The sequence below is a fragment of the Macaca mulatta genome, chromosome 11 (genome assembly GCF_049350105.2).
Source record: "Macaca mulatta isolate MMU2019108-1 chromosome 11, T2T-MMU8v2.0, whole genome shotgun sequence".
In the NCBI taxonomy this organism is placed as follows: Eukaryota; Metazoa; Chordata; class Mammalia; order Primates; family Cercopithecidae; genus Macaca; species Macaca mulatta.
In genome coordinates, this window is record NC_133416.1 from 131,250,672 (window position 1) to 131,274,853 (window position 24,182).

At 43.2% G+C, this 24,182-nt stretch overlaps 1 protein-coding gene across 2 annotated transcripts in view; it reads left to right on the plus strand.

The window, feature by feature from the left end:
- The window catches only part of DNAH10 (dynein axonemal heavy chain 10), a 179,655-nt gene that overhangs the window by 54,421 nt on the left and 101,052 nt on the right, over positions 1–24,182 (plus strand). For both annotated transcript variants that reach the window (XM_028830097.2, XM_077955570.1), the window contains 8 exons: positions 3,777–3,893; positions 3,975–4,077; positions 5,411–5,589; positions 11,867–12,078; positions 15,767–15,920; positions 17,935–18,168; positions 20,568–20,690; positions 23,248–23,481. In XM_028830097.2, the coding sequence (XP_028685930.2) occupies positions 3,777–3,893; positions 3,975–4,077; positions 5,411–5,589; positions 11,867–12,078; positions 15,767–15,920; positions 17,935–18,168; positions 20,568–20,690; positions 23,248–23,481 (1,356 nt within the window). The remainder of the gene's footprint in view (positions 1–3,776; positions 3,894–3,974; positions 4,078–5,410; positions 5,590–11,866; positions 12,079–15,766; positions 15,921–17,934; positions 18,169–20,567; positions 20,691–23,247; positions 23,482–24,182) is intronic.

A 24,182-nucleotide genomic window follows, 5' to 3' on the forward strand; every position in this document is an offset into this window, starting at 1 on the left:
ATTTAGAATAATGAAAATATAGAGTATTTTTCAATCTGTATGGCTCGAACGGATTGATCTGTAACTATACTGTTTCCAGTCTCCCTCTTCCTTTCTTCTTTTTTTTGTGTTAATTTCCTTTAAAAGATAAAAAGCTATTGCAAAAATAAGAAGAGAGTGAAAGATTTAAGATGATAAAAGAAATCAGTAGAAGATAATTCAATCAGTCTTGCTTTGTTTAGGGTTGTTAAATTTGGATTCTCAGGATCTTTCAAAGTCAGGGATGAGTTTTAGGATTTCTGGGTTCCCCCTGAAATTATATGGAAATTTTATATACTGTACGTTTTTCTGATGATGAAAGAATCTCAAGTTTTTGGCCCAGGTCTACTGCTCAGCAAGGGCGTTTGAGAGCGCCACATCCTAACCACTAGGCTGCAAGGGGCCTGGTGTTTGAAGCAGTCGAGCAACAGAAATGCTGAAAGACAAACTTCATACACATCCTGATTTATTCATAGCAATTTGTTTCTCTTCTCTAGTTTGTATTTCTCCCTCAACCAGGTAGATTTTGTCAGACTTTGCTTTACCGGCTTACATCACAGAAATAATAGAAGAATCGCTGCAACAAAGGATTTTACATTAAGTGTGTAATGAGTCACACTCAAAAAATGAATCAGAATGTCAAATTCCAACAACAACAAAAACAACAAAACAGCGACAATTGAGATTTTGATTGTGATTGCATTGATCCTGTAGATTAATCTGAGGCAAATGGACATCCTGTCGTATTGCGTTTTCCTATCCATGAACATGTTCTCTCTCTCTTTATTTAGGTCTTTAATGTCTCCCCGTAAAGATTTATAATTTTCCCCATAGAGACCTTACCTATTTTTGCCGGATTTATTGCTAGGTACTTGATATTTTTAGATGCTCTTGTAATTGGTATCTTTAATTTTTATTTTAATTATTTTATTTTTTATTGTTATATAGAAAGACAATTCATATTTGCATTCTACTTTTTTATGATCAGTAATTATTAATTTTAATCATTTATTTATCCACAGATTATTTTGGATTTTCTAGGCACACCGTTATATAAACTGTGAATATTGACAGTTTCATTTCTTCTTAATTTTTAAATATTTTGTTTCTTTTTCTCACCTTATGACTCTAGCTAGGAATTCCTGTACAAGGCTGGATGAAAGGGGAGGTAGAGAAAACCCATGTCTTGTTGTTAGTCTCAGAGGAAAAGCTTTTGGCACTGTGTCATTAAATATGGTAATTGCCGTGTGGTTTATTAGATTAACTCTAATACAATAAGAGAAATATACAGTTGTGTATATTTAACACAATGGGGATATGTTCTGAGAATGTGTCAATGGGCAATTCCATAATTGTGCAAACATCATGGAATGTACTTATACAAATCTAGATGATATAGCTACTACACACCTAGGCCATATGGTAGAACCTATTTCTCCTAGGCTGCAATCCTGTACAGCAGGTACTGTGCTGAATACTATAAGCAATGTAATGTAATAGTAAGCATTTGTGTATCTAAACATATCTAAACATAGTAAAGGTGCAGTAAAAATACAGTGTTATAATCTTATGGGAATACTGTCATATATGCAATCCATTTTTGTCCCAAAACATCATTTTGTTGCTCTTTAATCTTTGACAAAAAACCAGTGACTGTCTTTGGCCATTGTCCCTGGTTCCTGACACAAAGCTTCCAAAACACTTGTAATTTCCTGAGTGACAGGGGTCACAGGAACAGATCTTTTGTTACAATATTGTTCTTCGTCTCTGGTTCCTGGCACACAGCTTCTCAAATCCTTGAACTCTGGAGTGATAAAAGTATCTTTTGTACGCAAGTGAAATGACTGGTGGCTGGGAGCCCTAGACAGCTTCAGCGTGGGGGATGGTTGCCAGAAAGATCAAGGCATAAATTATTTAGAGGTTTGGAGCTTTCAGACGCCCATCCTCGCCACCCTTGGGGAGGGAAGAGGGGCTGGAGATTGGAGATCAACAAAGGCTAGTGATCTAATCAGTCATGCCTATATAATGAAATCTCCATGAACATCCCTAAATTATGGGATTTGGAGAGCTTCCAGGTTGTTGACCACACCAAGGTGCTGGGAGAGTGGTGTGCTCAGAGAAGGCATGGAGGCTCTGTGCACTCCCCAGCCCCATACCTTAGCTTATGCATCTCTTTCATTTGGCTGTTGCTGAGTTGTGTCTTTTATAATAGATCAGTGATGGTAAGTAAAGTGTCCTGAGTTCTGTGAGCCATTTCAGCACATGGTCAAATGTGAAGGAGATGTGTGGGGGGGAACCCGTGATTTTGTAGGCAGGTTGAACAGAAGTCTGTGTACCCTAGGCACCCAATACTTGCAACTGGCATCTGAAGTGAGGGTACCCTTATGGGACTTACGCCTGCATTTCTATTGAGTATAGGCCTAGACATGAAGTTGCTGGGTTATAGGAATCCACATGTTCAGCTTTACTAGATTCTGCTAGCTTTCCAAAGTGATAGCACCCCTTTACATCCACACCAGCATGAATAAGGTTTCAGTTGCTCCATATCCTTACAAACACTTAGTTTATTGATCTTTTGGAAACACCAGCTTTGTTTTTTTTTTCTTTTTATCCTTTTTATGTGTGGATATTATTCCATCATCCTCTGGCCTCTATTGTTTTGATGGAGGAGTTGACTGTTAGTCTTTTTGTTGCTCCCTTTCAAGGTAGTCTAGTCTAACTAGTTTTTTTTTTTTTTTTGGTCTGCTTTTAAGATTTTTTTTCAGTCTTTGGTTTTCAGCAATTTTTTTTTGAGACAGAGTTTCCCTCTTGTTGCCCAGGCTGGAGTATAATGGCGCAATCTCGGCTCACCACAACCTCTGCCTCCTGGGTTCAAGCGAATCTCTTGCCTCAGCCTCCTGAGTAGCTGGGATTACAGGCATGCGCCACCACCCTGGCTAATTTTGTATTTTTAGTAGAGATGGGGTCTCTCCATGTTGGTCAGTCTGGTCTTGAACTCCTGACCTCAGGTGATCTGCCCGCCTCAGCTTCCCAAAGTGCTGGGATTACAGGCGTGAGCGACCACACCCGGCCTCTAGCTCTTTATTTTAAAAAATGATTTTATACTGATTTTATTTTAATTATAAAATTTGACTTTAATATTTATATTTATTTATTTATTTATTTTTTGAGACAGAGTCTTGCTCTGTCACCTAGGTTGGAGTACAGTGGTGTGATCTTGGCTCACTGTAACCTCCGCCTCTCAGGTTCAAGCGATTCTCCCACCTCAGCCTCCTGAGTAGCTGGAACTACAGGCTCCTGACACCATGCCTGGCTAATTTTTGTATTTTTAGTAGACAAGGGATTTCACCATGTTGTCCAGGCTGGTCTCAAACTCCTGACCTCAGGTGATCCACCCACCTCGGCCTCCAAAAGTGCTGGGATTATAGGCGTGAGCCACTGTGCCCAGCCTAATATTTCTTTTTAACATTTCTTTTTCTTTTTATATTTACAAAGATACGGTCTCACTATGTTGCCCAGGCTGGTCTCAAACTCCTGAGCTCAAGGGATCCTCCTGCCTCAGCCCCCCAAAGTACTGGGATTACAGGCATGAGCCACCATGTCTGGCCTTCATATTTCCATCAGTTTTTGAGTTGGTTTGAATTGCCTAGCCTCCTGTTGCCAGAAGCAGAAGTCCCTGGGAGGTAACTGACGATCAATTTCAGTTCCCAGTTGCTGATCATTTATTGTTTATTCTGTTTTTTGTTTCTCCTAATTAGCCTCCTGATGCAGAGAAAGAACTGGCTGATAAGATTGAGAGCACGTGGTCCAATCTGTTTAATGATTCGGTGAATGTGGAGCATGCTCTTGGGGACATAAAGAGAACTTTCACAGAGGTGCCTTTCCAATTTCACTTCCTGAGTAAAGATATTGAAACATGTATTTGGGCTAAATTAATGTAACCTCGTTTTTCTCAGATTACTCGAGGCGAAATAATGAACTACAGAGTTCAGATAGAGGATTTTGCAAAGCGTTTTTACAGTGAAGGCCCTGGTTCTGTTGGTGATGATCTTGATAAAGGTAAGAATGTTCCTGTGGGTCTTACTGAGCGATCTGAGTATCAAATGTTTGAGTACGTTTTGCTTAAGAATTTTATGGCAAGTGATTGTTGTGCCGTGATTTAAATATTTATTTCTTCCTCAAATACTTTTTTCTTGGCTCCTTTTAGTGGTCACATAAAAAAAAAAAAAAAAAAAAAAAAAGCTGGACTAATACTACTCATTGATTGTTGAGTGCCTGCTACCTGAAGGCGTTGAGAGAAGTGCCAAGGAGCAGCATCCGCTCCTGCAGGGGATACAGAGGTTTCTGCCACAGCTCAGAAATCTTAAACACTAGCAGCTGCCTTTACAAATGCAGTATCTTATCCATCCAGCTGCCTCTCTAACTCCTGTTACATGTATTCTTTGGATTCAGAAGCTTGTCCTCTGCCCTTCACATCACATAGGCTAAATGGTGACAAAATAGAAACACTAAAATTCTGTTTTTTTTTTTTTTCCTTTTTTGAGACAGAGTCTTGCTCTGTCACCCAGGCTGGAGTGCAGTGGCGCAATCTCAGCTCACTGCAACCTCCACCTAATGGGTTCAAGTGATTTGCCTGCCTCAGCCTCCTGAGTAGCTGAGACTACAGGTGTGTGCCACCATGCCTGGCTAATTTTTGTATTTTTAGTAGAGACGGAGTTTCACCATGTTAGCCAGGCTGGTCTTGAACTCCTGACCTCAAGTGATCCTCCTGCCTCAGCCTCCCAAAGTGCTGGGATTACAGGCCTGAGCCACTGAACCCAATCCTAAAATTCTTATTCTAAAGAGAATTTGGTAAATACCATGAGACAAAAAATACTGTGGGACAAACCAAAGACTGCTATGGCTTCCAAAGAAACGGGTGACGTTTAAGGATGCTCAGAAAAGGCATCTGGGAAATGTGGCATTTGGCTAGATGATTGTGAGCAGGGATGTAGTGATGTAGAGTGGTGGTCGTCATTGGAATTGGGGGAGAAGCATAGAATTGGGAAATCAGAGTGGTAGGGGAGTTATTAGTAGGATGATGACATTCTCAAGGGGGCAGCAAAGGATGGTGATATTGACCACAACGTAGACCAGCTCAGATTCCCTTAAAAGAGTCTCATTTCTGAATGACCTGGTTGTGAGAATTAGACACAATTTTCTAACTGGAGGAGACTGGAGATGTCATTGGTCTTTTGGTTTTAGTTAGAATGGTGCCATGATTCTAAATTTGTCTTCCCGTGTGGTTTATGAGGATGAAATTATAATTGAGGTACATTATGCATGATTTCTTATTCAATTTTGTATACCTTAAAATTGTATTTATTCATTTATTGGTGTATTTATTTACTAGGAGTAGAGCTTTTAGGTGTTTTTGAAAGAGAGCTGGCAAGACATGAAAAGAGCCGTCAGGAACTGGCTAACGCTGAGAAACTTTTCGATCTTCCTATTACCATGTACCCAGAGCTGCTGAAAGTGCAGAAGGAAATGAGTGGGCTGGGGATGATTTACGAGCTCTACGAAGGACTAAAGGTGAGCATCTCCCCAAAAGCAAAGGACTCAAGCTCACCGAAGGGGATGTAGGAATTACTTAGGCCCCGCAGACTTTGATGCCACCATAATTATGAGCTTGGGTCCGACTTCGTGGAAACGCTCATTTTGGCCGTGGGCGGGGGGGGGGATGGGGAGTGATTGCTTATGGGTACAGGGTTTCCATTTGGGATGTTGAAAAAGTTCTGGAGATAGGCCAGTTGCAGTGGCTCACACCTGTAATCCCAGCACTTTGGGAGGCCAAGGCGGGTGGATCACCTGAGGTCAGGAGTTCAAGGACAGTCTGGCCAATGTGGTGAAACCCTGTCTCTACTAAAAATACAAAAGTTAGCCAGGTACAGTGGCAGGTGCCTGTATTCCCAGCTGCTCAGGAAGCTGAGGCAGGAGAATCACTTGAACCTGGGAGGTGGAGGTTGCAGTAAGCCAAGATTGCACACGGCACTCCAGCCTGGGCGACAAGAGCAAAACTCCATCTCAAAAAAACAAACACACAAACAAAAAAACTTCTGGAAAGAGATAGTGGCGGTGGCTGCCTGACATTGTGAAAGTACTTGATGCCATGGAATCGTACATTTTATTTTTATTTTTGAGGCAAAGTCTCATTCTACCACCCAAGCTGGGGTGCAGTGGTGTGATAATAGCTCACTGCAGCCTCAAACTCCTGGGCTAAAGTGATCCTCCTGCTTCAGCCTGCAAAGCAGTCGGGACTACAGAGGTGCACAACCATGCCTGGCTATTCTTTTTTTATTTTTAGTAGAGGCAAGGTCTCGCTGGTCTGGAACTCCTGATCTCAAGCGATCCTCCTGCCTTGGCCTCCTAAAGTGCTGGGATTACAGATGTGAGCCATTGCACCCAGCCTGGAATTATATATTTTAAAATGGTAAAAATGACAAATTTTATTTTTTATATATTTATATCATCATAGGAAAGAAAACTGTCTTTGGAGGTCAAGGGCTTGGTTAAGGTGTGGGGTAAACTGTTTAGTTGCAAGCGGAGATTAAAAGTTGCAAATGTCAGCCAGGCATGGTGGCTCATGCTTGTAATCCCAGCACTTTGGGAGGCTGAGATGGGCAGATTACTTGAGGCCAGGAGTTTGAGACTAGCCTGGGCAACAAGGCAAAACCCCGTTTCTACTAAAAAATACAAAAAAAGTTCCGGGCACAGTGGCTCACACCTGTGAGCCACCAGCACTTTGGGAGGCAAGGCGGGTGGATCACTTGAGGCCAGGAGTTCGAGACCAGCCTGGCCAACATGGCAAAACTCCATTTCTACTAAGAAATACAAAAATTAGCCAGATATGGTGGCACATGCCTGTGATCCCAGTTACTTGGGAGGCTAAGGCACAAGAATCGCTTGAATCCGGGAGGTGGAGGTTGCAGTGAGCTGAGATCATACCACTGCACACCAGCCTAGGTGACAAAAAAAACAAAATAAAATAAAATAAAAAATAAAAATAAAAGTTGCAAATGTCATGTCATTTGGGTGCCTCTCATTGGTATATGTTTCCCATGCAAATTCATGCTACTCATTCATTTATCTATTGACTTAGTTCTTTATAGCTCAGTGCTGTGCTGGTTGGAGTGTGGGGTCCAGAAAAGGAGTCGTGTCTGCCCGTTCCTGCCCTTCTTGAGCCCCTAAGGGAGACTGACTATGTTAGTCTGGGTTCTTGAGAAACAGAATCAATAGGAGATCTATGTGTTTATGTCTGTATCTGTCTATATCTAACTGGTATCTATACCTATATCTATATCTCATCTATATCTGTATTACATTATCTAATCTATATCTATCTGTATCTAATCTATATATCTATTTCTAATCTATATCTAATGCATATCTACATATCTCTAATCTATACCTATATGTATGAGATTTATGATGAGGAATTGGCTCCCATGATTATGGAGGCTGAGAAGTCCCGCGATCTGCAGTTGGCAAGCTAGAGACCCAGGAGAGCTGATGGTGTAGGTTCTAGTCCGCGTCCAAGTCCGAATGCAGAACACTGACGTCCCAGCTTGAAGACAATCAGGCACAGAGAGTGCATTCTGCCTTCCTCAGCCTTTTGTTCTGTTCAGACCTGCAGTGGATTGGGTGAGGCCATCCATGTTGGGGAGGGCCACCTACTTTACTCAGTCCCCCGATGCAAATGCTCATCTCACTCAGTATCTCTCACAGACACACCAGCGTCCGCTTGACACACAAGATTCACCTTCGCACTGATATATGAACAAATAACCACGCCGCCAGGATGTGTGCTGGAAATGAGGTGGACAGAGTCCTGAGATTGCAGAGGAGGAAGGAGAGTGGCTCACTGGCCCAGGGAGTGCTGCTGAAGAGGTGGCCTGTGAAGAGACTCTGAACCAGAACAGGCTTTTGCCTGGTACAGAACAAGGCTTTCTAGGCAGAGGGTTGGGCAGGAGCAGAGACGGGAGATTTGAAGTTGTGTCGTGTGTCCATAACCTTTCCTCCAGACTGATGGCTTTATCAACCATGGATGCGCTGGAAAATGGGGTTGGGATGTGCGGAGCGGCGGTGGAGATGGAGATGGAGCTGTCAGAAGGGACTCTGGGCCCTCAGCGAGGGGATTGCAGGCAGGGGCTCCTTCAGGAGGTCACTCCCCCAGTGCTGGCAGAAGGGATGGCAGCTTGCATTTTAGGACAATTAAGGAGGGAATAGACGGGAGAGAAGATTCCAGAGATGGGGTGGAAAGTGATGAGACCTGGTGCCTGCACTAGGCAAAAAATTCATAAAGTGAAAAACATACCCTCAGCTTTTAAAAGGAAAGGTTTCATGACAACTGAGAACAACCACACATATGTCAAAATAAGTGGTGTTTTAATTTTTAATTTTTCTGGGTTCGTAGTAGGTGTCTATATGGGATGCGTGAGATGTGTTGACACGGGCCTGCAATATGTAATAATCACGTCACCGAGAATGGGGTGTCCATTCCCTCAAGCTTTTATCCTTTGTGTTACAAACAATCCAATTATGCTCCTGTAGTGATTTAAAGATACACAGTTCTTATTGACTATAGTCACCCCGCCGTGCTATCAAATACTAGGTCTTATTCATTCTTTCTGTTTTGTTTTTGTTTTTGTTTTTGTTTTTGTTTTCTGTAGCAAAATAAGCATTTAAAAAAATCCAGTATTGAGACATGGCTTGGTCCCCCCACTCTACTCTGGTCTGTGGATGTTAAGGGACATTTCATCACCTGGAGTGACTTCCACTTTCCTTGAAATTTATTTTTTCCTAGCAATTGCTTTTCAAGGTTGTGTGTTGAGAAGATTCTCAGTGACACACTGGGTAGCTCCTGGGAGGCTGGGCAGGGGACTGCCGTCATAACCCCAGGGGATCCCGGGGTGGCAGTGGTGCAGCTTGGGAGGCATGGGTGGATTCTGGATCTGGTTTGCAGGTAGAGTCAGTGGGACCTCCTGGAGGTGTGGACGTGGGATGTGAGAGCAAAAGAACAGGGAAGACTCCAAGGTTTTTGGCCTGAGGAGCTGGAAGGGTGGAGTCAACTCTTAAGGGAAGACTCCAGGAAGAGAAGGTCAGGGGATGGTGGTGAACGTCAGGAATTCAGGGCAAGGTGATGTCTGCTGGACATTCCTGTGGTGACGCTGAGGAAGCACTTGGATGTATTTGTCTGGAGCGCAGAGGAGAGCTGGAGGTGTGAATTGGGAGTGTCCAGGTGCAGATGGTACTGAGCCACCAGTTCAGATGGGCTTACCTGGTGCCTTCGTTTCCTGGGGCTGCCAGAACAAATGATTACGAATACAGACCAGGAGGCTGAAAACAACAGAAATGTATCTCCTCACAGTTCTGGAGGCCAGGGGTGCAAAATCAAGGTGCCTGCAGAGCCATGCTCACTCGTGGGGCTCCAGGAGAGGCTCCTTCCTGCCTCTTCCAGCTCCTGGTGGCTTTTGACTGTCCTTGGTGTTCCGTGGCTTGTGGATGCATCGCTCCTGTCTCTGCCTCCCTTGTTACATGGCTGTCTTCCCTCTGTGCCTCTGTGTCTGTTTTCTCTTCTTATATGGACTCTGGTCATTAGATTTAGGGCCCACTCTAATCCAGTATGACCTCACCCTAACTACATCTGCAAAGACCCTCTTTCCAAGTAAGGCTTCATTCTGAGGTTCTGGGTGGATGTGCATTTTCAGGGGACGCTATTCAGCCCACTATACTTGGGAGTGGGGTGGGTGGAGAGAGGAGCGAGGGCTAAGCCTGGGTCTCTCCAACATTAAATGCCGTGAGAAGATGTCTCTAAAAAAGGAAAGACGAGGAGGAGGAGGAGTGGCCCAGGTGGTAGGAGAACAAACAGGTGAATGTGACATCTTGGAAACGTGTTTCCAGGAGGTAGGACTGGCCAACTGCACCAGATGCTGCTGATAGACTAGGTGAGAAGAGGATAGCGGATCGACCACAGCATTGCATATCATGGAGGCCACTGGTGACTGCAACAAGAAGGGATCAATGGAGTGTGGCCGTGGAAGCCTAAATGGAGCGAATCCAAGGTGTTTACCTGAGGGAAGAGAAAGCATGGTCCTTGCAGAGACTTCTGCATGAACGTTCATAAACAGCATTGTTGGTAATAGCCCAATACTAGAAACAACCCAAATGCCCATTAAGTGAATGGAAAATAAGCTGTGGCTCATCCACACCACGGAATACTACTACTCAGCAAGGTAGAGGACTGAACCAGTTACAGCGCATCCACGCAACAACATGGGCGACTCTCAGAATCATCCTGCTGAGCGAAAGAAGCCAGATACAGAGGAGTGCATATTGTATGATTCCATTCGTATAAAACCCTGGAAAATGCAAACGAATTTATGGTGGCAGAACGCAGATCCATGGTTAACTAGGGGTAGGGACAGGAGGAGAGGGATGGGAGGGGTGATGACACAGGAAAATGGGGCAGCTTTTGAGGTTGACGAATGAGTTCACTATCTTGATTGTGGTGGTGCTTTCACAGGCATACACATCTGTCAAAACTTTGCAGATTGTACCTTTAGTTATGGGCAGCTTATTATATACCAGTTAATCCTCAATAAAGCTATTAGAAAAATAGGCCAGGTGTGGTGGTTCATGCCTGTAATCCCAGCACTTTGGGAGGCTAAGACAGGAGGATTGCTTGAGCTCAGGAGTTTGAGGCCAGCCTAGACAACCTAACAAGACCCCCTATCTCTGCAAAATAAAATAAAAAATATCCATGCCTGGTGGTGCATGTCTGTAGTCTCAGCTACTCAGGAGGCTGAGATGGGAGGATCACTTGAGGCCAGGAGGTTGAGGCTGCAGTGAACTGTGATCACATCATTGCACTACAGCCTGGGTGGCAGCGAGACCTTGTCTCAAAAAAATAAAAAAGTAATTTTTACATTAAATCTCAGGAAAATATAACACAGAAAATCTTCTCTTTACAATCATCAAGTAGGAACATGTTTTATTCTCGCTTCTTAGCCTCAGCCTGGTGGTTTGTAGACAGATTCTTGGATTAGTGATCTAAAGTGTAAATATTTTGTAACCTTAGCTTCTTTTATCAGGAAAAAAAATATCTTCTTTTATCAGAACATAACTTGTCATTATCAAGTTATGACAGCACCTGAATGAAGTACATCCTTTAAGACCCAAGCAACTCCCTGATTTAAAAAACACCTATTACTTACTTTATACCTCTCACTTTTGTCTTTAGAAAAGGAAGATGTAGGCCAGGCACAGTGACTCATGCCTGTAATCTCAGCACTTTGGGAGGCCAAGGTGGGTGGATCATGAGGTCAGGAGATCGAGACCATCCTGGCTAACAAGGGGAAACCCCATCTCTACTTAAAAAAAAAACAAAAACAAAAATTAGCCGGGCGTGGTGGCAGGCGCCTATAGTCCCAGCTTCTCAGGAGGCTGAGGCAAGAGAATGGCGTGAACCCGGAAGGCGGAGCTTGCAGTGAGCTGAGATCGCGCCACTGCCCTCAGCCTGGGTTACAGAGTGAAACTCCATCTCAAAAAAAAAAAAAAAAGGGAAACATGTTTCTGGATCCTGCACATCCTCAGATGCAGCATTATTTTTGCAAAAGCTTACAAAAAGTGGAATCCTTTTCTTGTTGTTTTAGATCCTTGTAGTCAACCCCTTGTTTGTGAATTTCAGGTAGTTGTAGATAGATGGGTAATACTTTAAAATGTCTGAATGTGACAGAGTCAAGAACTTGCTCTCCTTGTTGCATTTCCAAAGGGGTCTTTGTTGATGGAGTTGTTTCTTGCATGTTTCCAGGTTGCAAAAGAAGAATGGTCTCAGACCCTTTGGATCAATCTGAATGTGCAGATTCTCCAGGAAGGAATTGAAGGTTTTCTCAGGGCTCTCAGAAAGCTACCTCGGTCAGTCCGTGGCTTATCAGTGGCCTACTACTTGGAAGCGAAAATGAAGGCATTCAAAGACTCAATTCCTTTACTTCTTGACTTGAAACATGAGGCACTAAGAGACAGGTTTGTTTTGTCCTCTGTCCACGGATGTGAAAGTGTGGGAGGAACTTTTAGTTAAAATTGTTTCCCTCAGTACATTATCTTTGCTCAGGTCTGTTGATGAAGCACAGATTTCAACAATGCCGCAGGGCTATACATAGGCATGACACAGTTCTATAATATTGTTTCTATGTAAAGTGTCTATAAAACTGTCAACCACAGGATTCTTTTAAAAAAGAAACATCCCAGCAGGTGCAAAGTGGCATTTGCAGTTGCTTTTCTTGAAGATTTAAAAAAATATAGTAAGTGGCCTCTATCAGCCTCATCCAACAGACATGGAAAGGGACTCACATATGTAATTTACAGTTTTTTAGCTGCTGCAGTAAAAGAGTAAAAACAGGTGAAATTAATTTTAATAGTATATTTCAATTAACTCAATATATCCCAAACATTATTTCAACATGTAATCAACATGAAGCATTTATTCATGAGATATTTTACATTCTTCTTAAAAAATATGTCAAAGCACAATGTGTATTTTACACCTATAGCCTATTTCAACCTGGGCTTGCCCCATTTCGAGTGCTCCGTAGCCACATGTGGCTTGTGGCCGCCATACTGATGGGATAGCCAGCCCTGTGGGTGGGACAGAGAAGGCTCCTACGCATGGGTCTGTGTTTATTTGGTGATGGCGCCACACAGACATGAATTAGTAGGAGTTACAGTCCTAATTTGTGAGTTATGCTCCTGCTCATGTGTTTCTCTATTCCTCTGTCATGTTTTCCAGAGTGTGGTCATCTAGTCATGCCGTGACATCAAATGACTTCATTTTCCTTAGTGAGAAAGTCATCCCTTCTTTGGTTCCCTTCCCATCCTTGAGTTCACATTGAGAAAGTCTCTCATAAGTGCTGGCTTGTCTTCAACACGTGTTACACCTGTCTCTCCCTCTCAACAAGGAGCAGGCAGCCCTCAGGCCCCAGTAACTTGGGGTCTCAGCCCTCTTTTCACTGTCTGCTGGCTTCCCTGGAGCACTCACCCTCACCTTTACCTTTGCAGACTTCAGTTTCCTCATCTGTAAAACTAGGTAGAAGTAGGCATTTTCTAGCTAACGTTCCCAGTTTTATGATCCCATAACCCAGTGTTTCTCAAACTTTGGTCCTGTCTCATCATTTTTGTCAGATCTGAGTATCATCTATCCTATCATGGCTTTATATTTTTCTTCCTATCAGTTTCTTTTTTATGGAAATGAATGTTATTCTAAAAAGAAACTTACACCACCACTGTAAAGAGAAAACCAAAAACTCTTGCCAGAAATAGAAAGTAATTATATTTGTAATTATATATATATAAAACTAGCTCAAAACAGTTGCCTGTCTCTGAGCCAGAGGCCTTCGCTCTAAGGAAAGTGAATGACCCTGGGGAGGGGCTGAGGACACAGTGTAAGAATTAAAGAAAGAGGAAAGAAACACGAAAGGTGGCTCGCCAGTCAAAACAGGTTTATTTTAGAGAAAACAAACCTGAGAGGGGATTCTGGCCAAGTTAGGTCAGAGCCACACTCTCTTACAGACTAAGAGTTTTTAAGGATTTAGGGTAGGAGAGTTTATCAGAAGTTTGGACTGCTTTTTTGTCTCTTTGTTCTGCTTATCTGAGAGGGAGAGTTGTGTATCTATTCCCATGCATTTTTCTGCAGCTGCAGGCATACCCTCCGAGTCTGCTTTTAGCTCCCCTATCTTAGTGCACCTGAAGGGAAAGGAATGTGCTTATTAAGGCCCACTGTTTTACTGGGGCCCATTGTATGAGGGTGAAGTTTGGCAGTTACCCAAGAGACTTCCTTCTCTCCTTCCTCTGTGCCCGAGCTGTTTTGTCTGTGTGTTCCTGTCTGCTCTTTCTGGCCGCCTGTAGTTAGAAGAGAAATGATTTCCTTGAAATGCATGGGCTAGAAAGGGGAGCTGGACCTTAAAGTGACAGTGTTTGTCCAAGATGAGGGTGCTCCTGCTCTGTCACACAGAAGCACAAAGAGGAGACTTTCCCTTCGATGTAATTTACTATAATTGAAAGGACTGGGTGGGAACTGGAGAGGGAATCACTCTCTCCCAGTGACTCAGGGCTATGTCGTGTTGAGTGTGGACCCTCTAACCCACCACCAGGGTTATGTCACAGGCTGGCCCCAGGTCCGCTCTGCCCACATGCAGTCCATCAATCGCCGTGACATGGGTTTTGCAAAACAGAAAGATTTATTCGCAAGGCCGCCAAGCAAGGAGGCAGGCGAGCAGCCCTCACATCTGCCTCCCTGAAGATAAGGCTTAGGGATGTTTAGGGGTTAGGGGAGTGGGGTGGTTGAAGTTGAGGGGGAAGGTGGTTGATGGTGGGAAAAAGGAAGTAACAGGTTCATTCTGAACAAGTGTAGTTGGGGTTCACAGCTTTCACAGAACATAGGCACAGAAAATGGGGGTGTCAGCGTGGCCTGAGGGTGGAGTTTTTGGCCTTCCAACATCAAAAGGCCACCTCTGGGACACTTGCACAGGCCCAGTTGAAAGGTCAGTGGTCTCAACCAGTTGGAACTGGACAGAGGAGTTGGCTCAACTTCCTGAAAAACAACCAAAGTGATCATCGCCATAGTGACCTGTGAATGTTATCCATAGTAGCTGGTGAAGGTTAAGTTTCAGCATTCAGTGGTGAGGACTTCAGCTTCATGGGCAAAGGGGAAAAAAAAATAAAAAGCAAGTGACCATAAGCCACAGAGCAGGCACTGATGACACTTACCCCTCAGTTTCAGTTCTGACATGCTCCTTCCTGTCAGTGCTGTGCTAGGCCAGGGGGTTCAGAGACTGATGAACCAGTAGGGCCTCCTTTCTGACCATTTCCATGGCCGTGTGTGTGTGTGTGTGTGTGTGTGTGTGTTTACAACAACACTCAGTGATTCGACACTTGCTGCTCACGTGCTGGGTCCATGGCGTTTTGCTGTCTAGCATCATGCTTAGCTCCCTTACTCACACCCATTCCATATACACAGAACCAAAACATGGGCAAATTCACAGGCCAGATGTAAACCTTAAAGGTAGGCCAGTCAGGTGAAGAGCAGAGCTGCCTCCGTGGTGTCTGTGTGCACAGGAGTCTGCCCCGATTGTCCCGTCTGAATGGGCCCCTTTGTCCCTCCTCTGGCACACTGTGGTTTTCTCATAGTACTCAAAATTCTATGTCATTATTTAATTTATGTATTTGTTTATTGTTTGTTGTATGTCTCCCCAAGTAAATGGCAGGTTCCCTGAAGCTAGGGGCGTTGCCCTTGGTAACTCTGTACCCCAGTCCACTGCCTGGCATGGAGTCAGCACTGAAATATTTATCAAATGCACGAGCACTCATAATTTACATGAGGCTCCAAAAAGACTGAGTGATTCAACAGAGATTGAGGTCATTGGTCGAGAGACTATGACGGAAGCAGTTCCCAATAATTAAAAGTTGTATATTTTATGAGATGGCTGTCAAGACTAGTGTATATAGTATTTTGCGATACATTGTTTTCAGGTTTAACTCTGGAGGCCACTGGGATTTTGGAGAACTTTGGGAATATATTTCCAGTGATGTCCTCATGTTTCAGAATTTCATTATAAGAATTTACAAAGTGAGATTTGTCCTGTGATTTAAATGGGAATAATCAAACTCCTCACTAAACTCAGTAAGCATAAAGATTTGAATGCTGATGTGCTTTCAGGCATTGGAAAGAACTTATGGAAAAAACGTCTGTCTTTTTTGAAATGACCGAAACGTTCACCCTAGAAAATATGTTTGCTATGGAACTGCACAAACACACAGATGTTCTCAATGAGATTGTCACAGCAGCAATCAAGGAGGTTGCCATTGAGAAGGTAAGACTTCAGTTAAAAACAGGCTGGAGAAAACAGAGTCTTTTTTTAATTCAAAAAGAAAACAGGGAGACCTCATCTCTACTAAAAAAAACAAATTAGCTGGGCGTGGTGGCATGCCTTTAGTCCCAACTTCTTGGGAGGCTGAGGTGGGAGGATCACTTGAACCTGGAAATTGGAGGCTGCAGTGACCTGTGATCGCACCATGGCACTCCAGCCTGGGTGACAGGGTAAGACATTTTCTGTCTCGAAGAAAAACAAACAAAAAAGAGAAAACATATTTGCTCTAGTACCTGCTGTACTTCAGTAATAAAGAATTATTTATTGTAGAAATGTAATTTTTGTTTTAATTAAATTTTTTATTGTTCCCAATTGTAGTTTCATTTTCCATTGTTTAAAAAAATTTTTCTTATTTATTTATTTATTTTGCCATTGATTTTTAAATAGAAGTAATGGATGTTGATGGTAGAAAATTGAAAAAAATTCATAATCCCACCACCTGAAAATAATTATTAACTTTTTAGTGTATTTCTTTCCCTACTTAAAAATGCATACACACACGTATACATATGCATACACACATACTACTCATATATGTGCATATATGCCCATGCATTTGTGTGCACAAACATACACATACACAGGTACATACATACACATACCCCTACACATACATGCACATACATGTATACAGTTGTGTGTCACCTAATGGCGGGGACACATTCTGAGAAATGTCTCCTGAGTTGATTCGTGTTTGTGCAAACAAACCTAGCTGGGATGACTACTGCACACCTAGGCTGTTGGGTAGAGCCTATTGCTCTAGACTGCAAGCCTGTACAGCAAGTGACTATATTGAATACTGTCAGCCATTGTAACCTAGTAGTACATGTGTATCTAAACATAGAAGAGGTACAGCCAAAATATGGTCTAATAATCCTATGGGACCACCATTGTATATGAGATTCATCACTGGCTGAAACATCCTTATGCAGTGCATGACTGTACATAGTATACCACACATGTATATATGCACATGTATATACATATAGATACATATGCATGGAAACACACAAAATATACATACAGTGTGCACACAGCATACCTAACATATACACATAATGTATATACATGTGTACGTATGCACATAATGTATACACAGTGTACCTAATATATACATGTACACATAATGTACACTATGTATTCTTGTACACACAATGTACACACAGTGTACCTAATATGCACACGTACATATAATGTACGCACATATACATATACACACAATGTATAATGTACCTAATATACACATATACACACAATATACACACATGTATACATATACACACAGTGTACACAATATACCAAACATACACATAATATACATATAATGTATACACGTACATATGTATACATATACATATGTATCAATACAGATTTTTTTTTGAGACGGTCTCCCTATGTTGCTAAGGCTGGTCATGAACTCCTGGGCTCAAGCAATCTGCTCACCTTGACTTCCTAAAGTGTTAGGATTACAGGCATGAGCCACCACCCCCTGCCTCGATACAGATTGTTTTGAATATGGAATCATAAGAGACATATCATTTTGTAATTTGTTTTTTGTGACAGTAGAGTAAGCACAGGGGCAGGATCTCATAACTGTGCAGGCTTCGGGGGCAGACTGTGGAGTTTAGATCCTGTTTCTGGGGCTCAGTAGCTAAGCCTCATGTCTGAGTCCCAGTTGCCATCTCTGTAAAATGTGGGTGATAATAATCCCAATATAATTTGAGGTATTTGCTTTGAAGACTGAATGAGATCATGTATGTGACATGCTTACCTGCCACATAGCAAATGCTTGATAAGTGACTATTATTACCATGACAGAATCCCAACTTTTCAGGAAACAGACCCAGGACTCCAATTGCGTTGTTGGCCAAAAGCAAGCTAAGGCAGGTGTTTTTGGGTTGGGGCTTGGTCTTTTCAGTTCGTGTACCTGAATCATTCTTTTTCTATTCCTGAACAGGCTGTGAAGGAAATCCTAGACACGTGGGAAAATATGAAATTCACTGTAGTCAAGTATTACAAAGGCACACAGGAGCGAGGCTACATCCTGGGTTCTGTTGACGAAATTATTCAGTCTCTTGATGACAACACTTTCAACCTACAGAGCATCTCAGGAAGCAGATTTGTGGGGCCTTTTCTGCAAACTGTTCACAAATGGGAAAAAACGCTTTCTCTAATAGGAGAAGTCATTGAGGTGAGAGAAAAGATGAACAAAAGATGGATTAGAGCCAGTGCATAGCAGTGGTTTTATAGGAGGATATTTTGTGCTTAGAACTTTTTTTTTTTTTTTTTGAGACGGAGTCTCGCTCTGTCGCCCGGGCTGGAGTGCAGTGGCCGGATCTCAGCTCACTGCAAGCTCCGCCTCCCGGGTTCACGCCATTCTCCTGCCTCAGCCTCCCGAGTAGCTGGGACTACAGGCGCCCGCCACCTCGCCCGGCTAGTTTTTTTTGTAGTTTTTAGTAGAGACGGGGTTTCACCGGGTTAGCCAGGATGGTCTCGATCTCCTGACCTCGTGATCCGCCCGTCTCGGCCTCCCAAAGTGCTGGGATTACAGGCTTGAGCCACCGCGCCCGGCCAAGAACTTTTATATGAGGATATTTTGTGCTTAGAAACAAATGATCCTCTTTCATGCTTTTTGTCTTGATTTATTTTGAGGGCAAGAGCGCATGATCAAAGGAATTGATCTAAGTTTTTATTTTAGTGAATGATTTTCATTTCCAAGATTCCTAATTGCTTCTTTTTTGTATATCTCTGTTTTTCTTTGATACTGTTCTGTTCTTGTTGCAAGGATGCTTTTGCCTCCTTGATGACACTGAAAATTAGAAACATTTATTTTACGTTCCTTTTCAGATTTCTCTACACTTTTTTTTAAAATGCCTGTTGACTCTCTCTTATGGTGGTGGGTTTTCCTCTGTGTGATTTTGATTTTTTTTTCTAGCTCATCTCACATGTATTTTTTTTTTCTAGCTCATCTCACATGTATTTTTTATTTTTCTTGTATTTGCTTCACTTTGTCATCTGTTTTTGCAGCCTCTTTAACCTGGGGCCTGTCACACTGGGAAGTAGCAAGGTCTTATAGTAGGTGATTTGGGGCTTTCTTCCTTTTGGGCAACACTTGTCCAGACCCCTGTGAGCAACCCAGGCTCACTGCACCATTTTTGTGCAGTTGCCTTTTTTTCCTCCCCAGACCACAGGCAAGCACCTTGTTTTTGGCCACAATCCAAGCTTTGGGTGGGATGAAGCCAGGTCTGGTTCACCGGCCAAGTGTGTGATCAGGCCTCCATCATGCCTGGGCTTCCTTGCCTTGCTTTTTTGTTCATTTGTTTGTTTTGTCTATGACTTTGTGTTAGTGGAAGCTCTTATGTGGGATATAGCACTGTTTTTTAATTTGTGAGTTAAAAACAATTTTTTTTAGATGCAGTCTTGCTCTGTTGCCCAGGTTGGAGTGCAGTGGTGCCATCTCGGCTCACTGCAACCTCTGCCAGCTGAGTTCAAGTGATTCTCCTGCCTCAGCCTCCAGAGTAGTTGGGATTACAGGCACGTGCCACTATGCCTGGCTAATTTTTGTATTTTTAGTAGAGATGGGGTTTCACCATGTTGGCGAGGCTGGTCTTGAAATCCTGACCTCAAGTGACCTGCCCACCTTGGGCTCCCAAAGTGTTGGGATTACAGGCATGAGCCACCATGTTCAGTCAAAAAAATTTTTTTATTGAGGTGAAATTTACATAACATAAAACTAGCTATTGTAAAGTGCACAATTCAGTGACATTTAGTACATTCACAGTGTTGTGCAGCCACCACCTCTAGTTTCAGATTTTCATCAAACCAAGAGAAAAGCCAGTACCCCTTAAGCAGTCGCTCCCTACCCATCTCCTCACCCCAGCATCTGGCAACCTCCAGTCTGTTTTCTGTGTCAATGGATTTACCTATTTTGGGTATTTCATATAAGTGGAATGACACGATATATGATCCTTTACGTCTGACTTTTGTCAGTTAGCATGATGTTTTCCAGGTTCATCCATTTTAGCATGTGTCAGTGCTTCCATCCTTTTTATGGCCCAATAATATTAAATCATGTGGCTTGATCACATGTTGTTTTTCTGTTCATTGGCTGATAGACATTTGGGTTGTTTTCACCTTTTGACTATTGTGAACAGTGCTGCTGTCAGCATTCATGTACAACTACTTGAGTCCCTGTTTTCAATTCTTTTGAGTCAATACCTAGGAGCGGACTTGCTGGGCACTTGGTACTTGGCTCACTTTTTGCATGGCTTTGGCATGGCCTGTCCTTAGTTGTTGTGGGTCACAGGCTTCACCCCCTTCTCATAACTAGACATTTTCGTACCTGTGCTGGGCTGCGTGGAGAGCTTTCTTTTGCTTTAGAGTGTGGCCATTAGTTATGCTTTCCTCGGCATTCACCTTCTTTGGAGTGGAGGGGAGCTGGCCATGCACATGCTCACTCTGTCACCTTGTCTGGAAGGTCCTTCCACCGGGGTTGATTTGGGTCTGTCCCGTGTCAGGGTGGGGCTTTGCCATCCACTCCTGGAGGTATCTGATAACCCCTGCTGACACTGACCTTTTGTACTTTTACAGATTTGGATGTTGGTTCAGAGAAAATGGATGTATCTTGAAAGTATTTTTATTGGTGGAGATATAAGATCACAACTCCCAGAAGAGGCAAAAAAGTTTGACAACATCGATAGAGTATTTAAAAGGGCAAGTGACTCACTTGTATGTTAGTAATGAAAGAAGGGCAGTGTTTTGAGATATTTGTACTTTTTTATTTGCACATTGTATTTTCTCCGTTGGTAGCTTCTCTCTCATTTTTTAGAGACAGGGTTTTGCTCCGTTGCCCAGGCTGGAGTGCAGTGATGTGATCATGGCTCTCTGTAGCCTCAAACTCATGGGCTAAAGAGATCCTCCTACCTCAGCCTCTCAAACAGCTGGGACTACAGGCATGTGCTGCCATGCCCAGCTAATTAAAACATTTTTACAGGGATAGGATCTTGCTACGTTGTCCAGGCTGGTCTCAAACTCCTAGCCTCAAGTGACTCTCCCACATCAGCCTCCCAAAGCACTGGGATTACAGGTGTGGGTCACCTTACCCGGCCCACTAGTAGCTTCTGAATTTTTCCTGTCATTTATGACCCTAATCTGTCTAGTAAAAATTCCCATTTGATTTTTAGCTGCTGGCGTATGACACTGAATCTTTTTTACATTTATTATAAAAGCAATATTTCCTTGTTTAAAATATTTTGAAAATGTAGAACAGTGGAAAAATGTATCTCTCATGGTTCTGTCACTTTAACATGTCAACATATTCCTTTTATCTTTTTCCTATGTGTATACATTTAAAAAGCATAATTGTAATCATATTGTGTACAACTTTATGTCATAATTTTCTCTTAATATTATGAGAAACATTTCATATTAGGAAGTCATCTGAGGAAATATTTTCATGGCTCTCTATATTCCAGTGAGTGGGCTGACATTAGTTTAGTTGATCTCTAGTAATTTGACATTTTGTTTGAACAGAGTTATTTGCTTTCATAAATAATGTGCAGGTTCTTGCCTAATACTTTTTCCATAGAGTGAATATCTTAAGATAGATTGTTAGAAAGCAAATTGCCCATGAAAGGGTGTATGTATTTTAAAGTCATCTCCAGAAGGTTGGACTGGTCATCACAGTGGCTGGTAGTTAGTGTGGCTGCGATTTTAACCCAGCTCATTTGCTCTCAAAGCCTGGGTATTTTGCTACTTAGCTTTGCTGCTGTGTTCTTTAATTAGAGGTGGCCAGTTCATGTTTTTGTCTCTTTTATCCACTAGTGTTTATAATTGTTTCATACCCATTTGCATAAGCTCTTTTTTTAAACTTAAAAGAATTATACAACACATATCAGGCCAGTCACGGTGACTCACGCCTGTAATCCCAGGACTTTGGGAGGCTGAGGTGGGCGATCACTTGAAGTCAGGAGTTCAAGACCAGCCTGGCCAATGTGGTGAAACCCCATCTCTACTAAAAATTCAGAAAAATTAGCCAGACGTGGTGGTGCATGCCTGTAATCCCAGCTACTCAGGAGGCTGAGGTGGGAGGATTGCTTGAACCCGGGAGGTGAAGGTTGCAGTGAGCTGAGATGTCGACACTGCACTCTAGCCTGGGTGACAGAGTGAGACTCCGCCTCAAAAAAAAAAAAAAAAAAAAAAAAAAGAAGACTAACATGACAAATATCAATTTATTACAGAATGCTTTAGAAATTACAAAAAGCCAAGAAAAAAAGAAAGGAAGGAAAAAGTACCTATAATCTCCTTGCCCAGGGTAACCATTTTAACGGTTGAGCATGTAGCTTTGTGGAATGTTTATTCCTGCATAAACATACAAATATATGTAGATAAATAAATAACATTCTACAAAATAGGATCGTTCTTTTTTTTTTTTTTCTTTAAAGAGACGAGGTCTTGCTTTGTTGCCCAGTGATCAAAGCTCACTGCAGCCTCCAACTCCTGGGCTCATATGATCCTCACGTTGGCCTCCCGGGTAGCTAGGACGACAGGTGTGCACCACCACACCTAGCTAACTTAAAAAAAAAAAAGGTTTTTTTTTTCTTTTTTTTTAGTAGTGATGGAGTTTTGCTGTATCACCCAGACTGGTCTCAGACTCCTGGCCTCAAACAATCCTGCCTTACTCTCCCAAAGCACTGGGTTTACAGGCATGAAACTAGAATCATTCTTACCAATATCATTGGCTATTTTCATTGAACAGCTTGACGTAGTTCAATAAATAAACATCGAAATTATCACTCACAGCAGATGACTGACCTGTTGCTGGACATGGAGGCTATTTCTTTCTTTTTCTGCTGTGATGAAGAAGCTGCTGTGAATATTCTGTATATACAAATCGCTCACGGTGGAATTGCCAGCTTCCTTTACTCAGCATATGTTGACTGGGTTACTGGGTGTAAGCACTGCTGTAAGGTGGGGTGGAGCCCATCAGTGAACAAGACAAAAAATCCTTTCCCCGTGCCGCTGGCCGCCTTATGGGATAACGAAAAGAAAAACCAGAAACCGGTTAGTTACATGTAGTACGTTAGAAGGTGCTAAGGATACACATGTTTAAAAATGATAAACTGATCCCCTGAAAGCCGATGGCACTGGGCAGCTTGTCAGTTTGGTCTCTGCTGTACCTGGGCTCTGGCGAGTGCCTATTGGGGGTCAAACACAGTGTGTCTGCTCTCCCTGCTCACCCTGCTTGATGCTCTCCTCTGTCCTGGTCCAGATCATGGGCGAGACCTTAAAAGACCCCGTGATCAAGAGGTGCTGTGAAGCCCCAAACCGCCTCAGTGACCTACAGAATGTCAGCGAGGGCCTGGAGAAATGTCAGAAAAGCCTCAACGACTACTTAGATTCAAAGAGAAACGCCTTCCCGAGGTTCTTCTTCATTTCTGACGATGAGCTGCTCAGCATTCTGGGGAGCAGTGACCCACTCTGCGTCCAGGAGCACATGATCAAGGTCGGCCTTCTGGGTGGGCAGGGGCTCCCCGTGTAAGCCTTAGAACTGCCTTTGGTCCTCCCTGGTTCCCTTTGCCGTGAGGTTCAACCCAAAGGGTTAAGACTGAAATGTTGGCCGGGCGCCGTGGCTCAAGCCTGTAATCCCAGCACTTTAGGAGGCCGAGACGGGCAGATCACGAGGTCAGGAGATGGAGACCATCCTGGCTAACACGGTGAAACCCCGTCTCTACTAAAAAATACAAAAAACTAGCCGGGCGAGGTGGCGGGCGCCTGTAGTCCCAGCTACTCGGGAGGCTGAGGCAGGAGAATGGTGTAAACCTGGGAGGCGAAGCTTGCAGTGAGCTGAGATCTGGCCACTGCACTCCAGCCTAGGCCACAGAGCGAGACTCCGTCTCAAAAAAAAAGACTGAAATGTTGCTAGAGTTGGGTTTTTGGTTTGTTTTCTGAGATAGGGTCTGGCTCTGTTGCCCAGGCTGGAGTGCGGTGGTGCAATTCGTGGCTCACTGCAGCCTCGAGCTCCCCGACTCAAGTGATCTGCCACCTCAGCTTCCTGAGTTGCTGGGACCACAAGTGTACACCACCATGCCTGGCTATTTTTTATATATTTTTTGGAGAGATGGGGTCTCATTATGTTGCCCAGGCTGGTCCCTAACTCCTGAGCTCAAGCGATCCTCCCACCTCAGCCTCCCAAAGTGCTGGGAT